Source organism: Pipistrellus kuhlii, unplaced genomic scaffold (assembly GCF_014108245.1).
Source record: "Pipistrellus kuhlii isolate mPipKuh1 unplaced genomic scaffold, mPipKuh1.p scaffold_m20_p_12, whole genome shotgun sequence".
Lineage (NCBI taxonomy): Eukaryota > Metazoa > Chordata > Mammalia > Chiroptera > Vespertilionidae > Pipistrellus > Pipistrellus kuhlii.
Genome location: NW_023425427.1, coordinates 36024536 through 36049380, shown reverse-complemented (window position 1 = coordinate 36049380; position 24845 = coordinate 36024536). Strand labels below are relative to the sequence as shown.

The 24845-nt window shown below is 40.5% G+C and overlaps 1 protein-coding gene across 4 annotated transcripts in view; it reads left to right on the top strand.

Moving 5' to 3' along the window:
- Window positions 1-1103: 1103 nt before the first annotated feature.
- The window catches only part of KIAA2026 (KIAA2026 ortholog), an 85498-nt gene continuing 61756 nt past the window's right edge, over window positions 1104-24845 (top strand). Inside the window, exon 1 of one of the 4 annotated variants that reach the window (XM_036434010.2) lies at window positions 1104-2494. In XM_036434010.2, the coding sequence (XP_036289903.1) occupies window positions 1899-2494 (596 nt within the window). In that variant the 5' untranslated portion in view covers window positions 1104-1898. The remainder of the gene's footprint in view (window positions 2495-24845) is intronic. The other 3 variants (XM_036434011.2, XM_036434013.2, XM_045580198.1) reach the window with 3 other exon arrangements.

The following is a 24845-nucleotide window of genomic DNA, read 5'->3' as shown; positions in this document are numbered from 1 at the left end:
TTTAAATAATTTTTACTTTAAAAAAGTTATATTTCTCATTCTAAATAGAAAGTATGTGCATCTTTCACATAGAACATGGGAAAACAGTAATGTCTGCTTTATGGAACCATTAATTCCTTTCTGCCCACTTATTTTTAAGCAAGTGTGAAGGACGATTCCACTTTTAAGATATCTAAACAGTAATTTTATAATGTGTAGAGATTACAAGGCCATGCTAATGACTACTTAATAGCTAACTAATGCTTTACAGATTCGACTTGAAAAATTTAAAAACTTTTTAATCCCAAGCATATATTTTTTAATGAGGTTCCATTCCCCTCCTTTATTCTTAGCAGATATCAAGAATCAAAAATGTGGAAATATGTTTTTTCATTTATAACATGAGGTTAAAATAAGGTGACTAGACGTCCCGATTTTAATTTATCCCTCGGCGTTTTAAAAAAGCCCCGATTTTTGGAAAGAATCTTTTAAATCTTTTGGACTTTTTAAAAATGCTGCGGGACTCGGGACAAATTGTTGAAAATCGGGACTGTCCCGCCAAAAGCGGGACGTCTGGTCACCTTAGGTTAAAACATGGTTAGTTTCAAAGGAATTGGTGTTAAGAACTGGAGATAGAGTTTCAGAAATCCGAGTTCTGCAAATCATCTCCTTGTCCCTTGCATGTTTCAATTAGTCTAGTTATTAAGTCTCTTTTTACACTTTTCAAAATTCTGATTTTATATGTAAAACCCGGCAGTCACCAGGGGAAAGAAACTGTGTACAAAGAAAATGCAAATTGAAAAGGATAGGATTTACATTTTGTGTCTTCTTACTTTTCATCTGCTATTAACAAATGTTACCTGGCAATTTTAGTTTTTAGGGACAGTAAGGGGCTATCGCTAAAGAAATGATTCCCCCCCCCCGCAGTTCTTGCTCTCAAAAAACCCTTCGGCCCACTCTGCGCAGGCGCCTTGCTTCCCTCGCCCCTCCGCCCTTAAAATCTTCCGCAAGCTGATGACATCATCGGTCCGCGCAACCTACCAGATCTCGGGGACCGTCAGCTACGCCGACGTCCCTGCTGTCGCGTAGCGGGGCGGGACGCGAGGGGGTGGGGCTGTCTTAACGCGCATGCGCATCGCGGATGGCGACGGCGACTCTTTCTTTGCCCCGGTGGGGGGGGTGGAGCGGAGGAGACCTGTGTGCCTCCCTCTTCTCTCTGCCCCTCCCCTTCCCACCTCACCACCCCCCCCAACCCCAACCCGCCCAGCGGGGCTTCTAACTGACAGTTGTCGTCCGGCTGGGTCCGCGCGCCGCCTCCTCCTCGCCCGGGTGCCCCGCAGGTAGAGAGGGGCGGGAGGGGTGTGAGGGAGAGGAGGAGGAGGAGGAGCCCGAGCCGCCGCGGCCCAGCGCTGCGGCCCCCTCCGGGGAGGCGAGAGGACCCGCACTTGGTCCTCGCCCCCTCCCAGTCCCCTCGCCGGCCCGGGAGGGGGTGGGGCGCCGAGGCCGCGGCGGGCCCGGCCGGCCGGGCCTGGCGGGTGAAGAGCGGGCGGGCGGGCGGGCGGGGCGCGGAGGGGTGAGGCCGGCGAGGGCCGCGCGCGCCGCCGCCAGCGGGGGGGAGGGGAGAGGAGGGCACCTAGGCTCTCCTCTTCTCTCCCCCATCCCCCGCGCGCCATGTAACCCCGCCCCGCCGGCGGCGAGCTCGAGACCCCCTCGCGCACAGAGCCGAGCCCTCGGCTGCGGAGGAGGAGAGCGAGGCCCGATGCGGCTGGGGCTGCGCGGCGCGGCGGCGGCTGCGGCGGCGGCGGCGCCCTGAGGACGCGGCCCGCGCTCACGCGTCCCCCCGGCGCCTCGAGCGGCCGCTCCACATCGCTCAGCCTGGGCCTGCCTGGGGCGTGAGCGCGCCCAAGACGCCGGGGGAGATGGAGCCGGCCCGGGAGGAGGAGAGGCCGCCGGCCGCAGCTGAGGAAGAGGACGGGGAGGAGGTGGCAGCGGCGGCGGCGGCAGCGGCCCGGGCCTCAGGGCCGGCCCGACGGAGGAGGAGTGCCTCCTCGCGGGAAGACGCGGACGGCCCGGAGGAGGAGGAAGAGGCGGCGGCGATAGGGGTCGGGGCCAGCGGCTGCAAGGAGCAGGAGTTGAGCTACGAGCTGCAGCAGGGCTACCGCATCCTGGGCGAGTTCCTGCAGGAGAAACACCGCGGCCTCACCGCCCCCTTCCTGCAGCCTTTGGGGGGCGTTGCCGCCGGGGAGGAGGCGGCGGCGGCGGCCGAGGGGCCGCGCGGCGGGGCCCGGGAGGGCAGTCGCCTCCTCCCGCCGCAGCACCCCGGGCAGGGTATGTGCCTGCTGAAGATGGAGGAGAAGTTCAGCAGCGGCCAGTACCGGGGCATCACCGAGTTCGTGGCGGACTTCAGGCGGATGCTGGAGACGTGCTACCGCCTGCACGGCGTGGACCACTGGGTCTCCAGGCAGGGCCAGAAGCTGGAGATGATGCTGGAGCAGAAGTTGGCGCTGCTCTCCCGGTGAGTGGACCGCGCCGTCCCAGGTGGGACCGGCGGGCGGACACAAACACACCCTCACACGTGTCCGGGGCTGGGCCGGGCCAGGGCCCGGGGGGCGTCGCTGATAGGTGCTGGGTCGGAGCTGGAGAGGCCTGGGAGGAGCGGCCGCTGGGGCTGGGGCCCGCAGGGGTGTGGTGTGGTGTGGGGTGGCGGGTGTGGGCGAATGAACCTGTCACCCAGGTGGAGAGAAGCTGGGAAGGAAGCCCAGGCTAGGCCAGGCCCAAAGAGCTGTAAGATATAAAGTAAAATGGTGCCCATAGGAAGAATTATAGGGGTAAGGCAGAGGGAAAGTTTTAGTGGGATGGAAGTTGGATCCCATATCTTTTAGACAGTTTTAGCATGACAGTTTTGTTTTTTTTTAAATGTTTAGGATGAAATACCGTTAGGAAAATAATTTTAGCTCACGTATAAAGATGATGGTTTCATACCATTAAAAAAATAGTGTCGTTTTCTATCCCTGTGTCGGCCATCGGAGATTTATGGAGTTACTAAATGGTTAATGATCACTCTGGTGTACTCCTGATCTTTTCTCTCCGCTTCATCTGAGGAGACTGAACTTTTGCAATAATAGAGGGTGCATCAACGCCAAAATTGTTAATGCTTTTAGATGTTTGTGTTTATTCTACCATAAATCATAGGCGGTTCAGGTTGCACAGTGCTGCTGGTGTACACCACCCATATAACTACAGTTATTTTAATTTAGTAAGAGAAAATAATGGAGGCTACTAAAATAAACATTAGCTTCTAATAATTATGTAATTTATACAAACCAAATTAGTTTCTCAAGTGGCAATTTTTTAGGAATAGAAAAATAATTGACTGTTGCTGAAAATAATTGAATGGTAGTTTGACTCTTTACTAGCTGAAGTGAACTTGAACAAGTCACTTTACTTTTTTGGCTTTAGTTTCATCGTCTGTAATATGGGGATAATAATAGTACCTACCACATGGGATTGCTGTAAGATTAAATGAGGTACATGTAAAGTCAACAGTGCCAGTCCCATAGTGAGCCAAATATAAATGTTAATCATTGTAGTAGTAGTAGTAGTAGTAGTTGAATAAAATGAATATTTTCCTCATATCTGAAACTAGGTATTCTACTAGTGTTTTTCTGTATTAGTTAATTTTTTGGTCCTTGATTTATAATTGTAATTTTAAAGTGATTTAATTTGTCAACTGGCTTCTTTATGCTGTTTTCATAAAGTGACTTCTTTCATTGAAAACAGTAGGATTCTTCTTGAATCCTTTTATAAATATGATTATTTGGTAACAATTATTCACAGATTTGCTTTGTAGATTACTCTTAATACTCTTTTAGTGACATTATTCTTGAGTGTAGTGTATTTGTTACCCTTGACTCCACAGATTTTATAGTTATGACCGACATAAAAAAGATCCATACACGTGTTTATTTTTAAGTAATATTTAGGTCTAGTAATAATTAATGTCGTTTTCTAATACTTTTTAAAATCGAATTTATTTAAACAATACAACAAAATTTAATCAACAATATAGTTGCCGTTGTTTTCTACTACTTGTGTCCAACGCTCAGGAAGCATTTTAATCCCTCTGTTGTAAAATTCTTGTGATTTTGATGCAAAAAATTTGGTCAATGCATTTTTGAGGCATTCTTCATTATTAAATTTTTTTCCAAGAAGAAAGTTTTGCAAAGAACGAAACAAATGGTAATTGGAAGGGGCAATATCAGGAGAATATGCAGGTTGAGGGAGAACTTCCCATTCCAACTAGCGCAGTTTTTCAGCAGTGATTCTTGCAGTATGCGGTCCTGCGTTATCATGGTGAAGAATTACGCCCTTCCGATTAATCAGCGCGGGTTCTTTTTCTCTTAAAGCTTGGGCTAACCTTTCCAATTGGGCACTACACACTGCACTTGTAATGGTTTGGGTAGATGGTAAAAGTTCATAATGAAGAATTCCTTTAAAATTCCACCAAACACAAGTTTTTCGCATGCAAGTCAGGTTTTGGCGTGGGCTGCGGAGCCTCATTTTTGTCCAACCATTGAGGCCACCTTTTCAGATTAACATACAGCACCCATTCTTCATCTCAGGTACCAATTTGCTCTAAAAACTGCAAACGGTTTTGACGAGAGAGGAGCGAACTGCAAATTGTGACTCTTTGATTATGGTTGTTGTCGGTCAACTCATGAGGAACCCATTTTCCAAACTTTTGGACTTTGCCAAGTGCACGCAATTGATTGGAAATTGTTTTTTTGTGAACAATTTAAAGTTGTCGCAAGCTCTTGTTGGGTAATTTGAGGATTTTGCACCAAAAGAGCTTGAAGAGCTTCTTGATCAAAATTGGACACACGGCCTCGACCACTCTTGTCATCTAACGAAAAATTTACCTCGCGAAATTTCTCAAACCAACGCTGGCATTTTCTGGCGCTAATTGCATCTTGACCAAGAGCACTACAGATGTTTTTTGCAGCCTCACTTGCTTTTCTTCCTAATTGGAACTCATAAAGCATGCAGTGCCGAATATGCTCTTCATCCGCCATCTTCTTAGCCCTAGTTTTGCAACAAAAACCAAACCAAATACAAACTTTTTCAAGCAAAACTTGTTAATTGCACTTCACACGTTCTGTAGATACCACGTGTTTGAAGGTTATGTCAATACAAGTCAACGCCAAGCAAGATTTTAAACGAATGTTTAAAAACGACATTAATTATTACTAGACCCAATAAAATATACTTCAAGTTGATGTCACAAGATTTTAAACTGTGGAAGGACCCATAGACTTAATCTAATCAAAGTATTCAGTTTTATAGATGTAGAAACAGAATTTAGAATGAGGCAAGAGAGTGGCTGTATGAAAGAGCTAAGAAGCAGCATATAGGTTTGAATGAATTATAGATATTTTCAGAAGCCGGTTTGGCTCAGTGGTAGAGCATCAGTCTGCAGACTGAAAGGTCCCAGGTTGGATTCCGGTCAAGGGTATGTACCGTGGTTTCGGGCACATCCCCAATAGGGGGTGTGCAAGAGGCAGCTGGTCGATGTTCCTCTCTCATCGATGTTTCTAGCTCGCTCTCTCTCTCCCTTCCTCTCTGTAAAAAATCAATAAAATAAAAAATATTTTTAAAAAACAAACGTGCTTATAGTAAGTAATTTTTGAGTCCCACAAAAGAGTAAGGGAGACTATATCTCTTTCACATAAAGGTATGTAAAGGTAAATTTCTAAATGCTTAGAATCAATCCCAGTGGCTTATGCTCATTCTGACATGATTGAATAGCATCCATACTTAGAATTTAAACTTACAACATTCTGTTGTTTATAAACATAATATATATGTGATATTGTTATGCTAAAAGAGATAAAATTCTTGCATTTTAGTAGCAAAAAGTGATATGATGGTCTTAAACAGATAAAAGTTTTGTAAATAATACGTTTGCCAGACCACAGCTGTTGATACTGGGAAACCATTTCTTTTTACGTACTAGCCTACTCAATAAATGCTTTGAGTGGGTACAACTTTGAGAAAAAGCATAGGTTGCAACTCTTCAGTATGCATTTAGGATGTAAGATGTTCCAGAGCAATGTTCTATAGACTGTCCATATAAATAAAATTTTCAGCAAATAGATGACCCAGATACCTTATTTGTAAATAAGTGGTACATCTTAGTAACAAAAAAAGTCATTTAGATATTATCACTTAAGGTTGTTGTGTGTTTTATTTACATTTTTATTTATTGATTTTTAGAGAGAGAGGTAAGAAGAGAGAGAAACATCAATTTGTTGTTCCAGTTATTTATGCATTCATTAGTTGATTCTTATATGTTTCCTGACTGTGGATTGAAACCTCAATTTTGGCATATCGGGACAACACTCCAACCCCGTGGTCAGCAAACCGCAGCTCAAGAGCCACATGCTGCTCTTTGGCCCCTTGAGTGTGGCTCTACCACAAAATACCACGGCCTGGGCGAGTCTATTTTGAAGAAGTGGCATTAGAAGAAGTTTAAGTTTAAAAAATTTGGCTCTCAAAAGAAATTTCAATCATCGTACTGTTGATATTTGGCTCTGTTGACTAATGAGTTTGCCGACCACTCTAGCCAACTGAGCTACCCAGGCAGGGCCCATTTAAGTTTTGTCCTGTCTTCTGTTAGAACATACTGACTTTAAAATTTACAGTGAGGAGAACTTTACATCTGCTTTATGTACTAGTGACTCCTTTAGTGAGCACAGACAAGTTAGGTTAGGTTAAACAGATGCTATATCCTATATAAGAGGCTAATGTGCAAATTGTGTCTTTGGGAGTTCAACTGGCCGGGAGTTTGACTGCTCACTATGACATGTGCTGACAACCAGGGGATGGTGTGGAACAAAGGAAGGCCCTGATTGGCCCTGATTGCTGGCCAGGCTTAGGGACCCTACCTGTGCATGAATTTTGTCCACTGGGCCTCTAGTTATTACAGAACAGCCCAATGACATTAGTACTTCCCACTCATATAACTTGAATCTCAATTGCTTCATCTGTGTTATGAGAGTGGTAGGCTAGATTGGTTGATTGTATATGAGAGTATCTGTCAGAGCAAGACATTCACGCCCTTGAGATCAAAAGATAAGTTATCTGCCTTTAAATGGTTTATAGTTGAAGAGGGAAACAGAATTAAAAAAGGTAATGATTATGCAATGGACATATAAACAAGGTACAGGGAAATTTAAGAGGAAGGAGACATAAATCTGAAGAGAATGAATAAACCCTGGGGATGGCAATTGAGAGGAAGGAGAAAGGGGAAAGAGACTACAGTAATTACAAGATATCAAATAGAAGTTTACACTTGAACCGACTTTTGAAGTTGAATATTGCTAACTGGGATTTTTTTGGAGGGTTTAAAATGAGTGTTCCAGAATGCTGAACTGCAGTGAATGCAAGGCATGAAACAGTATAGTGTTTCTGGGAACTATAGGTACTTCCATATGGCTACAGTCTGGCTCCAGATTAGGGGTGTCGAACTCAATCAGAGAAGGGGCCAAAATCTAAAATCCAGCCTAAATCGCGGGCCGAATGGTTTACTGAACAGTCATAAACTGTCATTGTGATGGAAACGCAGCGGAGTGCAGTGATGACAGCTCGGTGCGGGCCACATTGCAAGGCCTGGTGGGACAGATTTGGCCCGCGGGCCTTGTGTTTGACACATGTGCTCCAGATAGTGTCTGCAACCCAGGAGATATGCAGGGTGATTGATTGGGGTGAGGAAAGAAAATACAAGGTCAGTATATTTTAACTAATGGCCCGGAGCACGAAATTTGTGCACAGGTACAGACCCTAGGCCTGGCCAGTGATCAGGGCCGATTGGGGCCTTCCAGCTGTTAACCTGGGCCTTCCTTCATTCCATGCTGCCCCTTGGTGGTCAGTACACGTCATAGTGAGCTATCAAACTCCTGGTCTCTTGGTTGAACTCCCAAGGGGACACTTTGTGTATTAGCCCTTTATACACACACACACACACACACACACACACACACACACACACACAAACTTTATTTTATCTTTTTAATTTTTGGCTTTTTAAAAATTTTATTTATTTAATCCTCACCCAGGGATATTTTTCCATTGCTTTCAGATAGAGTGGGAGGGGGGAGAGAGAGAGAAACATTGATTGGTTGCCTCCAGCACAAGCCCCTATTGGTCCAGAGATGGAACATGCAACTGAGGTATCTTGCCCTTCAACCAGCAACCCTTTGGTGCTGGGTTCTACACTTTAACCACGAGGCAAAACAGGCCAGGGCTGGGCTTGCTTTTTGTGGTGTTTTTAATAGCACTATGTCTATAGTTTATAAGTATAATAATACGGTAATATATGATGGCAATATGTAACAACATATTATGCATATTCTATCTAATAAAAGAATAATATGCAAATTGACTGTCACTCCAACATACAAGATGGCTACCCCCATGTGGTCAAAGATGACTGCCCCCATGAGGACACAAGATGGACACCTTAAGATGGCCAGCAGGGGTGTGCAGTTGGGAGGGACCAGGCCTACGAGGGAGGGCACTTGGGGGGGAACCCAGACCTGCAGGGGAGAGCAGTTAGGAGTGACCAGGTCTTCAGGGGAGGGCATTTAGGGGCAAACAGGCTGGCAGGGGGCAGTTAGGCATCAATTAGGCTGGCAGGAGAGTGATTAGGGGTTGATCAGGCTGGCAGGCAGAAGCAGTTAGGGGCAATCAGGAAGGCAGGCAGGTGAGCAGTTGGGAGCCAGCAGTTCTGGATTGTGAGAGGGATATTTAACTGCCCGATTAGGCCCAACCCTACGAGTACAAAAGCATCATCTTGAAACCTCAAAAAATCCTACCTGGATCGGGCCTAAACGGGCAGTTGGACATCCTGCGAGGGGTCTCAGATTGGAGAGGGTGCAGGCTGGGCTGATGGACACCCCTTACCCCTATGTACAAATTTCGTTCACCAGGCCTCTAGTTTGTAATATAACTAGAACCAGAAACAACATATCTATTCTCAGGAAGGTTATAGTTTTGGAAGGGATCTCACTCATTTGAAACAACTGAAAGAAATATCAATTAACATTAAAAGTGGGGAGAAAATAAGTGGAAAGGAATAGAGAATACTTAATAGTTAGGAAATTATGCACAAAGCTTTAGAAACTGTCAAATAGTAATAAGAATTTTTGACTCTGGCAAATTTTAAACCATGATGTTTTTGAAAGCTTTAAGAACATTGCTATATAGTCAGAAGATTGCTTTTCCTAGTTTTAAAAGGTTGTGGTTAAAGAAGAGCATCATCAGTGATCCCAACAGAGCTGAACCTAAAATTTAATTTTGGCCATTTTTAGTGAAAATAAGCTTGAATATAATATATATTTGTTAATATTATTTTTCATTTCTGAATTAAGTTGCTGTTAAATGGTACATGGGTGAAAAAACTTCCTTAAAATAGAGCTAAAGGCTATTTTTTATAATTGATTTTTAGTTGACAGGATATTTTTCTTGGGAATGAGAGTACAAAAGCATCATCATGAAACCTCAAAAATTTTCAAATAGAGATTTCCAAGTAAGAGTAATAAGTGAAACACAAATGAATTTTGTGGACTGATTGTAATCCTCTCCTGAGTTAAATTTGAAATTTGCTGACTTGCTTATTCTCCATTAAGATAAAAACCTAGAAATTAATTGGGAATTTTAACAAGATGCTTCTTTCTTCTTAGTAATTTTAACTGTCCTTTCCCCCATTGGATTCTGTAACTCTATCCTTTTTATGTAAAACTTTAAAAATTGGGGACCTTTTGGTAAAAAGAGTCTGGATTTGCCTCTTGTTCAGAACTATAGAATGTTAGAGCTTGATACGCCATGTATTTCTATTTCTAATAGTTGCCTTTCTTTGTTGTTGTTGTTAATCCTCACCTGAGGATATTTTTCCCATTACTTTTCAAAGAGAATGGAAGGGAAATGGGGAGAGAGAGAAACACATCTACTGATTGCCTCTGGATGGGGAGCGAACTCACAACTCAGGTACATGCCCTTGACCCAGGAATCGAACTCATGACCCTTTGGTGTGTGGGCCGATGTTCTAACCATTTAGCACACTGGCCAGGGCTAGAGTTGCCATTCTAAAAAAAATAATTGTATTATTTAGAGAAGATTCAGAAAATGTTTAAGTGCAGTGGTGAAAGAGTGAGGGATTTTAAGACATTTATTGAGTATCTGCTGGGTACTTGGGGGGCAGTTTTTCTCCAAGAGGTTTAAAAGATGGTACATACATAGTTATGATAAAAAGTAAAACATGTTGCCCTAGTTGGTTTGGCTCAGTGGGTAGAGCATCAGCCTGTCGACTGAAAGCTCCCAGGTTCAATTCCCATCAAGGGCACATGCCTGGGTTGTGGGCTTAACTCCCAGTAGGGGGCATGCAGGAGGCAGCCAATCAATGGTTCTTTCTCATCATTGGTGTTTCTATCTCTCTTTCCCTCTCCTTCCTCTCTGAAATCAATAATATATATATACTTTTTTTTTTAAAAAAAGGAAAATATGTTAAAACTGTGGTTCATTCTCAAGCTTATTCCATTGTCGCAACACTTGGCAGTCATGCAGCTATTTGCAGAATATCATGAAATATTGATATATTTGGTTGTATCTTTATTTATTTATTTATTTATTTATTTATTTATTTATTTATTTATTTTTGCTAGGGAACCCAAAAGGCTTTGTAAAATTACAGGAGGAAACCCTTGATTGAAGAAGTTGTATTTAGTACCTTAATTTTCCCCCCTTACAAATTGAGAGAACATAATCACGATGGTACATCTTGTTTCATTCACTGAAATAACTATATTACAAGACTGCATACTTTGAAGACTACTGTGGTGAGCTTTATTATAAAGTATTAAGGAAGTGCAGAGGAGTTGTAACTGCAAAGAGGGAGGGAGGAGCTGGAATTGAAAAATACTTCATTAGATTTTATTCTAGAGGTTAAAGTTTTGGAGGGTGGATACAATATTGATAGGTGAAGTTGAGGAGTTCATTAAGCAATTACTTGAACTATTATATGATAAAAAAAAAGCCCTGTAGATACAATGATAAATATGACATTTCTTATTTCAAGGTGGTAGATAAACAGGAACCATTGAAGGTATGGAATCAGAAGAGTACAGAGGATTCCAGAGGAATAGTTTATACCAGTGATGAGCTTATAGGATAATGAGGGGCTGTAGTGGCAGGTAAGTCTAGAAAGGTAGATTGGGACTACAGAGATTCTTAATTGCTTGCTAGGGAAGTTAGAATGTAGGCAATATAGATCTATCATAGGTTTTAGCTAAGGGATGACATGATTTTACTAGTGAGTTTGAAAGCTGAAATGGAAGAAGAGAGAATGAAGAAAAGAGACCAATGAGAAGGCTATTAGTTAATTCCATGAAAAGATCATAGGACGTAGGAAAAAAAAGTGGATGAGGATATGAAAGAGGTATATTCAGCAGGTAAAATGGGAAGCTATTGAATGTGGGATGTGGCCGAAACCGGTTTGGCTCAATGGATAGAGCATCGGCCTGCGGACTGAAAGGTCCCAGGTTCGATTCCGGTCAAGAGCATGTACCATGGTTGCGGGCACATCCCCAGTAGGGGGTGTGCAAGAGGCAGCTGGTCAATGATTCTCTCTTATCGATGTTTCTAACTCTCTATCCCTCTTCCTTCCTCTCTGTAAAAAATCAATAAAATATATTTTTTTAAAAATGAATGTGGGATGTGAAGGAAAGGATGATGTCCAAAATGAATTCAAACCCAGGTGATGATAATGCTGAGGAAATATGAGAGGAGGCATTTATTTGAAGATACTCAGCTGAGAATTATTGGAAGGCTGCGTATGTAGCTCAACAGAGTGAGTAGGGCAAGATTAGAAAATATTTTATTAGGAATTAACCTGCAGAAAGGTGATAGTTGAAGAAATGTGAGTGAATGAGATTTCCCAGAACAGAATCTAATTAAAATACAAAGGGGACCTAAAGACAGAAATTTATATAAGGACTGAGTACATTTACTGGAAAGATGAAAGTTTAGAAGAAGATGATTAAAGTGTGTATGATATATATTAAAAGTTGAAATGCTTAATTAAGAAGAGACAGTTATGAAAATGCAAAGAATTTATTTTGGAATAAGTAAAAGGTATTATTTTATACTAGAGGCCTGGTGCACGAAATTCGTGCATGGGGGGGGGGGTGTCCCTAAGCTTAGCCTGCACACTCTCCAATTCAGAACAGCTGGCTCCCAACTGCTCACCTGCCTGCTTTCCTGATTGCCCCTAACTGCTTCTGCCTGCCAGCTTGATCACCGCCTAACCTCTCCCCTGCCAGCCTGGTCACCCCTAATTGCCCTCTCCTGCAGGCCTGGTCTCCCTAACTGCTCTCTCCTGCAGGCCTGGGTCCCCCCCAACTGCCTTCCCTGCAGGCCCGATTGTCCCCAACTTCCCTTCTCTGCTGGCCTGGTCACCCCTAACTGCTCTCCCTTGCAGACCTGGTACCTCCCAACTGCCCTCCTCTGCTGGCCATCTGTGGCAGCCATCTTTGACCACATGGTGCAGCAAACTTGTGTGTTGGAGTGATGGTCAATTTGCATATTACTCCTTAATTAGATAGGATAATAAACTTAAAGACTTCGTTATTTCAGGAAATTTTGTCCCTTTTGAAAATATTAATTTGAGACTGATTTAGATTTAATACAGTAAAAATGCACCAATAGAGTTTAATGTGTTCTGCCTTCCAGTTTGTTTCTAATTGTATTCCAGTTTGTGTCCTTGTTAGTATCAATTTATAACTACATTTTTATTTCTAAGAAAAACTGGAGTAGGAGGAAAGAAAATCATGTTTTTGGAGAGAAGAATGGATTCCTTTCAATAGTTGTATTTTAGCTTTCAAGTCATCTGTGGGCTATATCCCTGCTTAGAGGTGCCCAGAACAAATCATAGCAATTTCATTTCCAAGGACAAGTAATAGCAGTTTTCATTTACAAGGACCTTACATAGTGATATAAATCTTAAAAATACATATTGAGTTAATTGAGGTGTGTTTTTTTTTTTTTTAATTGGGAATGAATAATAAACCCCAATGGTAATATTATTTACCACCTAGCATTTTGTATATTATCTCCCACCTGGGATCTGTGAATAATCCAGAACTACAAGCCAGGATACTAAATATATGCACTGAAAAAATACTTGGGCAAATGAACTGTTAGTAGTGGCTATTACTAAGTAGAAAGATTTTGGCTATTTTTTTATTTTCTTCTTTTAACTTTTCTGTATGTCCTAGATTTTCTACATTAAGCATATTTTATGGTTAAAAGATTTTACTTAAAGGAAATTACTACCGTATTTTTCGGACCATAAGACGCACTTTTTTCCCCCAGAAGTGGGGGGGAAAAGTCCCTGCGTCTTATGGTCCAAATATAGCCTACACATATACTTTAAAAAAAAAGTTTTTTTACTTGCCCGGCTCTGTGTGGTCTCTGTGTGCTTGCCCGGCTCTGTGTGCTTGCTGCAGCCACTGTCCATTCCTCCGTGCCCAGAGTGTCTGCCCCGCTCTGTAAACCCCGAGTGGTAGAGGAGTTCCCATGTATGGTAGTCAGCCTCCATGCCCTCGCTGCAGCCATATCTCCATGTCAGCCCAGGTGCGGTGTACGGTAACTGCGTAATCCAAACCGTAATCATCGCCTGTACCCCTTGCTGGCCCGTACTCCGTGCCCGGAAGAATGCCGCGTCTATTCCCCCAATCATTCCTCTCTGCCCTCTGTTGCCGTGCTTGACTACTGGGTAGGCGTACTGTAGATCTCCGCCCACCAGTAAACTCCGCCCTCCACTGGATGCCCTGATTGATAATGCCGCTACGTCAGAATTTCTCTTCATACTATTATACCGGTAACTGTCAAAATGTTTGTACTGCAACAAACTTCATACCGGTATATTGTATGCAGAGACTTTCTGTGATACCAAAACAATAACATTTACCATAATGTAAAACACTCTCCAGCCTCTTCTCTCACCACTACAATGTGTAGATACCCATAAACTATGCAAAGAAAGCATAGAAAGTCTCTGCATGATTTATGGGTTTACACATTGTAGTGGTAACACTGAACTTTTTGTTTCAGAATCTTTTTTTCTTCATTTCCCTTCTCTAAAAACTGGTGCGTCTTATGGTCCGAAAAATACGGTATTTATAAATTTGAATAGATTATATATTGGTTAATAGGGTTAAAGATATGTATCACTGAAGTTGTAAGATAGTATACATTCATATTAAATGTTGTAACTGAGTAGTGGAACTGTAGGTGATTTTTAATTTTCCTTTTCACTCTAATTTTTTCTAATATTTTAATGTTGAAAATATAAAACCTACAGATTTTGTAAGTACAGTTTTAAGGACTTGGAAATAGCTAGTGCTAAGAACTCACACAAAACTTTCATATTTAAAACGTTTGAGTACAGCTATTTGAAAGTACCTTCAGAAAAAATAACTTCTGACAGGTTTTATATTTCTTCTTTTAAAATATATTTTTGTTGATTTCAGAGAGGAAGGGAGAGGGAGAGAGAAACATCAATGATGAGAGGGAATCATTGATAGGCTGCCTCTTGTATGGCCCCTACTGGGGATTGAGCCCATATCCTGGGCATGTACCTTTGAGCAAAATTGAAACTGGGACCCTTCAGTCCACAGACTGATGCTCTGTCTACTGAGCCAAACCAGCTAGAGCATATTTCTTTAATTGTTTGTCTGGGAATTCATTTCTATCCCACTACAAACTAAAAAAAAGGATACAGATTGCAATAACCAGTTTAAGGTAAAACTGCTTGATTAAACTTCTTGCTATATTTTGTAAGTACTTTACTAATATTTCTGTTCACCACCCCATTGTCTGTGGCCATAGGTAATGCATATATGCATGTAAGATCTTTGGTTAATCTCTTTCCACCCCCTCCTTCCCTCTTCCCTTCTGAGATTTGTCAGTCTGTTCCATGTTTTCATGCCTCTGATTCTATTTTATTCACTAGTTTATTTTGTTCATTAGATTTCTTGTTTGTTTATTTTGACTTATATATTCAATTGTTGATAGATATGTATTTATTGCTATTTTTAAAAAATATATTGTTAAGATTTCAGAGAGGAAGGAAGAGGGAGAGAGAGAGAGAACATCAGTGATGAGACAGAATCATTGATCGGCTGCCTCCTGCATGCTCCACACTGGGGATCGAGCCCACAACCTGGACATGTGCCCCTGACAGGAATTGAACCCTTTAGTCCGCAGGCCGACGCACTATCCACTGAGCCAAACTAGCTAGGGGTATTTATTGTCATTTTATTGTTCATATATCTTTATCTTTCTCTTCTTAACATTTCATGTAATACTTATTTGGTTGTGATGAACTCTTTTTGCTTTTCCTTGTCTGTGAAGCTCCTTATCTGACCTTCAATTCTAAATGATAGCTTTGCTAGGTAGAATAATCTTGATTGTAAGTCCTTGCTATTTACCACTTTGAATATTTCTTGCAATTCCCTTCTGACTTTGAAAGTTTTGTTGGGAAGTCAGCTAACAGTCATATGGATGCTCCCTTGTAGGTAACTAACTGCTTTTCTCTTGCTGCTTTTAAGATTCTCTTTTTGTCTTTAACCATTGGCCTTTTATTTTATTTATTTATTTATTTTAAAATATATATTTTATTGATTTTTTACAGAGCGGAAGGGAGAGGAATAGAGAGTTAGAAACATTGATGAGAGAGAAACACTGATCAGCTGCCTCCTGCACACCTCCTACTGGGGATTAACCCGCAACCAAGGTAAATGCCCCTGACCGGAATTGAACCTGGGACCTTTCAGTCCGCAGGCTGATGGTCTAGCCACTGAGCCAAACCAGTCAGGGCTAACCATTGGCCTTTTAATTGTGATGTGTCTTATGGGGCCTCTTTGGATTCCTCTTGTTTGGGATTCTCTGTGCTTCTGGACTTTCAAGTCTATTTTTTCACCAGGTAGGGGAACTTTTCAGTCATTATTTCTTCAAATAGGTTTTCAATATCTTGCTCTCTCTTCTGGCATCCCCATGATGTGAATGTTGGTATTCTTAAAGTTGTCCCAGAGGTTCCTCATACTATCTTCATATTTTTTATTCTTTTCCTCTTCTGATTGGATGTTTTTTGCTTCCTCATATTCCAAATCATTGATTTCATTCTCAGAATCCTCTACTCTACTGTTAAATCCCTGTAAATTATTCTTTATTTCAGTTAGTGTGTGCTTAATTTCTGACTTGTCCTTTTTCATGTCTTTGAAAGTCACACTAAGTTCCTTGAAGTTCTCATGAAGATCCTTGAGTAACCTTATAACCATGGTTTTGAACTCTGTAGACAGTAGTTTGCTTGGTTCTATTTCTTTCATTTGTGACATATTTCTTGGTCTCTGCCTTTTGTCTGTTTCCCTGTGTTTGTTTCTATGTATTAAGTATCAATAGAACTTCCATGTCTTCTGGAGTTGGCACTCTAGGTCTGCCTAGCTGGGCACTCTAGGTCTGCCCCTGTGTGGGCTGTGTGCACAGTCTTGTAGTTGAGCCTTTATTGCTGTTAGTGTGACTGGGAGGAATTGACCTCCAGGCCAATTGGCTGTGAGGACCAGGTGCTACTACAGTGGAAGAGGTGCTGTGCAGGTCCCCTACCCCCCATGGTGCAGGACTTGCTTCAGTGGGGCTCTTTGGTGCTCCCTGAGTCTGCCCATTGAATGTGTCACTTGTGGATGTGTAGAGTTACAATATGGTATGGAATAAAGCTGTCCACTGGATGCATGGTTCTGGGGGCCTCCTGGAAAGTGCAAAGTCAGCCACTGCCTGGGACCACCTGTCGGGACTACAGAGAGGTCTGCAGATGGCTGCTACTTGTACTGGGCTTGTTCCTTTAAGAGGAACACCTGGACCCCACCCATTTTGCCTCAGTGGATAGAGTATTGGCCTGTGGACTGAGGGTCCCAAGTTTAATTCCGGTCAAGGGCCTGTACCTTGGTCGCAGGCACATCCCCAGTAGGGGTGTGCAGGAGGCAGCTGATTGATGTTTCTAACTCTTTATCCTTCTCCCTCTCTGTAAAAAATCAATAAAATATATTTAAAAAAAAAAAAAAAAAAAAAGAGGAATAACTGGGTCTCCTGCAGCCACAATCCCTGCTGGTTTTTACAGCTCAAAGTTACAGGGACTTCTCTTCCCAGTTCTGGAACTCTGGGCTGGGGGTCTGGTTTGGGGCTGAAACCCCTAGTCAGGCGTCTTCAAACTACGGCCCGCGGGCCACATGCGGCCCGCAGAGGAGTCTGATCCGGCCCGCCAGGTTTTTTGGGCAGTGAGCGCAGCCGAGGTGTTACAGTAGGAATTAGTAGTTCATATAGTCCGGCCCTCCAGCTCTCTGAGGGACCGTGATCTGGCCCCCACTTTAAAAAGTTTGAGGACCCCTGCTAGCTCCTCACAGGAGACCTTGGAGATATCCCTCCTGATTAAAAAACACCACATGTGGGTGTCAGACCAGCCCATTCCAAACCTCCATGCCTTCTACCAGTCTCTGTGCTTTCTTCTTCTCTAGTTATAGGACTTCCATTCAGCCAACTTTCAGATGGTTCTGAATTTTGATGGTTGTCCTGTATTTTAGTGTAATTTTGATATGGTTGTGGGAGATGATGAGTACCGGCATTTACTTAGCAGCCATCTTCTCTCCTGAATTGATTTTTATGCACAATAAGGTTTGAGGACTGATGCTTCGGGATATAGTAACATTGTTTCATGTTTGAGCCTCACCTCACAATTTACAGTTTTCCTTTCATTGAAAAAAAAAATTTTGCACTGCTTTTACATTTGTCAACTCTTATTAGCATTGTATTTTGGGTTATAGTTAGAATGAAGGGGAGACAGGAGCAAAGAGAAGCAGACTCATGCTAATGTCTTTACATGGAATACACCTTGAAGAAATAACTGTTAAAAATGAAAGTTGTGGGAAGAGCAAGGTAAGGAGACATGGTATCAGGTGTTTGAATTATTTCTCTGAAAAAGAATGGAGCCCTGGCTGGTGTGGCTCTATTGGTTGAGCATTGCCCTGTGAACTGAAAGGTTGCCAGTTCGATTCCCAATCAAGGCACATGCCCAAGTTGCAGGTTACGTCCCTAGTTGGGGTATTTATGGGAACATTGATGTTTCTCTCTCATATTGATGTTTCTCTCTCCCTCCTCCTTCCTCTCTCAAATCAATTAATAAAAAAGAATGGTGGGTCATTGGAAGTCATGAGCTTGTCGTAGAATATTATACAAAGCAAACTATTTTTAGATAAGTTTTTACATTGTTTTAAAACTTTTAATCAGAGAATTTCTAACACATAAAAAAACAAAATGGGCCTGGCCAGTGTGGTTAAGCATCAACCTATGAATCAGGGGGTTGCCATTCAATATCTGTTTGGGGCACATGCTGGGGTTGTGGGCTCCATCCCCAGTGGGGGCGTGCAGGAGGCAGCTGATAGATGATTCTCATTATTAATGTTTCTTTCTCTCCCTCCCTCCCTTTCTTCTCTGAGATCTAGACATATATATTAAGGTGGAGGAGAATAAGCAAAATAGAAGGTTTGAACCCTCGTGCATGTTACCCAGTCCCAAAAAATATTTGACTAATTCTGCCTCATTCATGTCTTCTATATACCTAACTTCTATATCGTTTTGAACAAACCATTGACAGTTGATTATTCTATAAGTGCTTCAGATTGTAACTCAGAGATGAGGACTCTTGTTTAAAATGTAACTATAGATTTCCCTTTCTTTCCTTTCTCCTTCTCTCTCTCTAATCATACTCCTGTCCCCTCTTTCTTGCAGTGATTTTGTTGAAGAAACAAGGTTGTTTGTGTAGACTACCACAGTCTTGGATTTTGTTGATAGCATTTCATGTTTTGTCCTTTGTATTTTATATAAATTTGTGGTTGGTTGTGGCAATTTGGTCAAAATCAAAAGCCTGAAGTTAAGTACCTTGAGTCCCATTCCCATCCGCTTGTACCTATTTAAACTTGTTTGTATGATCTTACATTACTTTTCAGTTATTTGTTGTATTTCTAATTTGATTTGGGGGAACAATGAAAAGAGATCCAAGGTTAGCTCTCATAGCATTGCTTTGAATTATGTCAGGTAAAGTATTATATTACTGTAATTGACCTAATAACCTTTTGATGGATATTTTAATTTGTGTTTCTCTTTTATAGTTCTGTATGAGTCCCAAGCCTTTATAAAATTTAAAGTTTTTAACTGGAGTTCTAAACAGCCTTTCCCCTCTCCCACAGTATTCAAAAGTGTGTGTGTGTGTGTGTGTGTGTGTGTGTGTGAATTTGTTTTTGTAGAGAGAGGGTGCAAAATTTTATTACGTCAGTAGAGAGGCATAGACCCCAAAAAAGGTTAAGAACCATATGTTTAAACCACAGAATTAACCAGTATCCAGTAAGTTATGATGAAGTTTGGTTAAAGTGGAGAAAATTCCAATTAACTAAATAAAGAAAAAATTAGGCCTTTAACAGCCATAACAACAGAGAATTTAAATAGTACCTCTTGTATTATGCACATGTTTATACTGTTAGGTTTTTAAAGAGACTTGTTTAACTCTGACCTTTAAGTAATGGTTTTGCTCGGCGTTAAATAAGAGGAGGAATGTCTTGGAAATAGCTTTCCTGTTATTTAGCACGTTGAAAGTTTTACTATGTGACATACTGAAGATGTCATACCTTTGTGAGTAAACTGAGTTTAATTCTGGTTTTGTCAGTGACACTGTGTTGAATTAGACATTAACTTTCTCTAGAATTCCATTTGCAGTCATTGGCCGTTAATTTTATCAAATTCAGAACAATTTCAAAACATCTTCAGTACCTTCTCTATCTACTTAGAAGTTTTTTTTCTGTCTAGTGAAATTGTAATATTACTTAAAGCTCAGCTCAGATGACATCTCCTTTATGAAACCTGATGTAGAATTAATTGCTTTTTTCCTTGTAATTCATGATTCTTTGTTTTGCATATGTTTATAACTTTAAAAAAAAAAAGTATGTTAGGAAAATATCTGTCTCCCTCTCTGTACTATGTCTCTATTAAGGCAGAGGATATGTCTTCACCACTGTATCTCCAGGGTCTTGGGCATACATAACAGTTACTTGGTAATTCTTGAATTAATGAAATAAATGAGCATTTTTATAAAGATCAAATGAAATATAATAAAAGGCTAATATGCAAATGGTCATCACGCTGTGATGCTGTAACGACCGATCAGCAGCGACCTGGGGCTATGTGGCGCCAAGCCAGGGGACCTGAGGCTGCACCCCCACCTCTGGCGGGGCTTGATGAGGGTGGGCTGGCTGGGTCTCAGTCTGGTGTGATTTTGAGGTGCACACGGTTGGGCGGGGACTTGACTCAGCCCTCTGGTTTGCGCCAGACTCTTTGACAGCAGGGAGATTTTCGTATACATCTTACTAATTTTCTTTCATCTCTGACACTTCTATTATAGAGAAAGGGCAAATAGCAGCATTAAAATATTTCCTCTAATTAATTCCCTTTTAATGTGTACGAATTTTGTGCACCGGGCCACTAGTTTAATTATATCAAGTAAAAATTCCTCTTCTTTAAAAAAACTCAGCAGAGTTGTCATCTCCACAGGAAAACTTTGCACATTGCTTTCTCCCTTTTCTTTTCAGCATGGGTTCCATATATTCCTCTGTTCTTACAGAACCCACTTTTTGGGATCATGTAATTTATACTAAAGTTTTTGAATACCTTGATATTGGAGTTATCTGTGTGCATATCTATTTGCCTCACTAAATTTTAAGATTGAATTATGCATTTTTTTAATCTCTTCAAGTGCAGAGAAGCTTAATAGGTATTTATTAAATTCAGTGCAGGTATCATATCCTCCTTTAAGGGAAGAATATAGTATTTATGTATGTATGATTAATGTAGTAAGACAAGAATAGTTCATTTTATTCTATATACATATATACACATACATATATGCATATATACGTATATACATATACATATACATATATTATACATATATGTGTATGTATATATATAAAAGTCTAAGCGACCATCTAACTATTCGACTGGAAGCTATGATGCACACTGACCACCATGGGGGGCAGATGCTCAATGCACAGGCATGGAAACATGGAACAGACTGATGAATCTTAGAGGGAAGGGGGGAGGGTGGGGAGAGATTAACCAGAGATCTTCTATGTATACTAGAGGCCTGGTGTCAGGCTGAGGGAACCCACCAGGGCAGAAATCTTTCCTGCTTCTGTTTTTTTCTGCTATACTCTGCTTTTTAACCAGCAGCCAGAGTGAACTTTGAAATATGTACATTAAGAGAAATCAGCACTCTGCTTAAAGCACTTCAGTGCCATTTATGAGTTATAGAAAGGAGTTTGGCTTGCTGTTCTTTACATACCTGCCAAGCCATTTCTCAACTGAGGTCCTTTATACTTGTTCTTTTATATAGAACACTATCACCAAAGGTTTTTTGTTTGTTCATTTGTTTTTTGTTGTGCTGGCTCCTTCTCCTATCACTACCTTAGAGAAATTTATTCTTGACTACCTCACAGAATTTATAATATCTAATTTATAATTAGGACTTATTGTACCTATTTGTTTGCTTTTTGTATTTTTTTTTTTTACTAGCATGTAAGCTTAATGAGGATAGGAATCTTGCCTATAAGTGTGTATGTGTCCACCTAAATGAATATTGAATGAAGAAATAAGTGTGAATGAACAAAGAAATGGATCTGTCTGAAATTTGTTTTGGTTAAGGAGTGAGGTTGAAATTCAGCTTTACTTTTTTCTCATGTTCAGCCAGTGGTCACAGCATCACGTTTCTATATTATTTACCATTTTTAGTACATTAAATTCCTGTTGTATTTGGATCTTTTTCTTTTCTTTTTATTTCCTCTCTCACCTCATATGCCCCTCACTGCTCACTTGATATCCCCTGAGTCCCCATTTGGCCTTGCCACACACCTCACAGCAGGGCCCCAAAACTTGCTGGCTGTGCTGCATCTTATGTGCTCCTGGTTGCTCGCCTCAAGAGTGGTCCCAGTGGCTCATCCCTGGTGCCTCATCCTGGCCATCTGTACTCAGATCTATTTTTTACCTCTCCACTGTACTGTTGGTGTGTCTCACTGTTCACCTAGATACTTATAATGTGAGATTAAGCTTATTTTAAATAATTATATAATGCAATTAGTGACAAGTAATATGAAGGGGAAAATGGAGAGTGACGGGGGATCCGAGTTACAGTAGTCAAAGAAGTCCTCTCAGATATGCTGGCATTTGAACAGACAAATGAATGAAATGACAATATCTGACCATACAAATATCTGGGGAAGAAGGCCTCCCAGGATGAAGATCGGGTGCAAAGTTGATGTTGGTATGACTGAGAATAACAAGGAGACTTTGATAGCCAGGACAGAAAGACCTAAGGGCAGAGTGGTAGAAAATGAGGGCTGGAAAAGTAGATGAGGGCCATAGCATACTAGCTCTTATAGGCCAGGCCATCAGAATTTTGGATTATATTTTAAGTGTAACTGGAAGGCTTTAGAGGAGACAGGGCAGGGAATGACATGATCTGATTTCCTTTTAAAAGGATTACCTGGGTTGCTACATGCAGAATAGACTGTAAGGAGATTAGAGCAGAAGCCAGGAGACCTGTCATGAAGAGATTGCAGTAGTCTAGGTGAGAATTTGAACTCGTACATATACATACTACTCGGTACCAAAATGTATGTTTACATATACACTTGTATATAATTTCTTTTGGGTTAAGAAATATGTTTTGTTTAGAAACTGCTTTTTTATATTCAGCAGAGTGGTCATCTTTTACAGTGAGCATAAATAGACTTAAGTAATTTCTATAATGGATGGGTGCTATTTCATATTGTGGGTACATTCCTTTAGTTAATTTATCTTGTATCAAAGGATGTTTATATTTTCAAGTTTTTTTAAATAAACAATATTCTCTGTGTGTGTTGCTTATAGTTGAAGATATATTGTGTGTGTGTGTATATATATATACACACACACACATATATATATGTGTGTGTATATGTATATATGGGACATTATTAGAAGCATGACAGGTAAAAGGGTATATGCATGTTAAATCTTAATGATTATTATCAATTTGACTTTCAAAAACACTGCCAATTTTATACATCCACTAATGCTGTATGATAATTTTTCTTTCCTTAGAACCTGCTCCAATACTGAGTAGTATCAGTATTTAATCTTTATTTGTTGCTATGAAAAAAACATAGTTTTGTTTTTTAATTATGAATAAGTATCAAAACTTATGTTTTTCTGATAAATAATAAAGGATATTAATTTCTTTTTGCTCTTTGTTCTGAGAAAATACTGTTAAAAAAGTAATTTTGCCGAAACCGGTTTGGCTCAGTGGATAGAGCGTCGGTCTGTGGACTGAAAGGTCCCAGGTTCGATTCCGGTCAAGGGCATGTACCTTGGTTGCGGGCACATCCCCAGTAGAGGGTGTGCAGGAGGCAGCTGATAGATGATTCTCTCTTATCGATGTTTCTAACTCTCTATCCCTCTCTCTTCCTCTCTGTAAAAAATCAATAAAATATATTTAATAAATATAATAAAAGTAATTTATTAATTTTATTTTTACTTATAAGACTGAAGTTAAAGGATACAATTGAATTTCTGACTTTTTTAGACAACAATTTACCCATGTGACTTACTGTTTCCCTCAACTCTTCTTATCTCTAATGCTCTACATACACTGTGACCTCTGAGAAGTTGTTATGTTTCAGTGTAATATTGTTTATTAATGTTCTCTTCTATTAGTATTGATGAGGAAGTGGTTAAAATTACAGATGTAGTTAGTTCTCCAGTAAAAACTCTATACTAAAATGAGCCCAAGTATATCAATTCAGCGTACAGATGTAATGCTATTGTACATAAAAGAATCAGCCTGAAAAGTATGGATAGTTTAGCCTAAATTCTTCAGAATTACTGGAAAGCTAGTTTAAAAGTTCATTCTCTACCTAAAGCTGAATTAGTTAAAATATTATCTTCTTATAACAGAGAAAACTCATAAACGTGCCATAGTTCAGTAGAATCTTGCAGCTATACCATTTGTGGGACCTATATGGCCTAAGACTAAGATTGTTGTTAAGTTTTTCTAACTTAGAGAAACAAAACAATGTAAGTATAGTCCAAGATGGACAGGAGGTTAATTGTATTACATGCCATAAAGGCTTATGTTTTGGTGAGCTTTTAGCCTATTTTATTTTGAAGCAGAGAAATATGACTACAGGATCAACTTTGAATGTATATAAATTCTCTAGGATATTGAATGCTTACTTTGAGTAGTGACTTGATTTTGCCATTGTAGAAACAGCAGCATATACAAAACCTTCAGAGGCTCTGGCATTCTTTACAAAGGTAGAAGAGCAGATTTTTTCTCTCTCATGCTTTTTACAGATAACACATATAGATACAAATTCAGAAATCTTTTTAGTCTAGACTTAAAAACTTTGTTTAATGTAATGTTTCTTTTCCAGTGTGAATGGTTTTAATCGGTTATTTCAAATTCATTAAGAGAATTTATGGACAATTAAGCAAATTGCTGAGAAACTTTTTCACATCAATATCTTTAAAATTAGGTCAGTATCTTAGTGTATTAATAAAATATTATAGAGGAGAAAAACATTTGTGGTGAGATTGAAGAGGAATTGTTATATTCTTATAGTTTAGTCAGAAGATTTCCAAATTTATAATTACATTGTAATACAACTTAAAACTATATA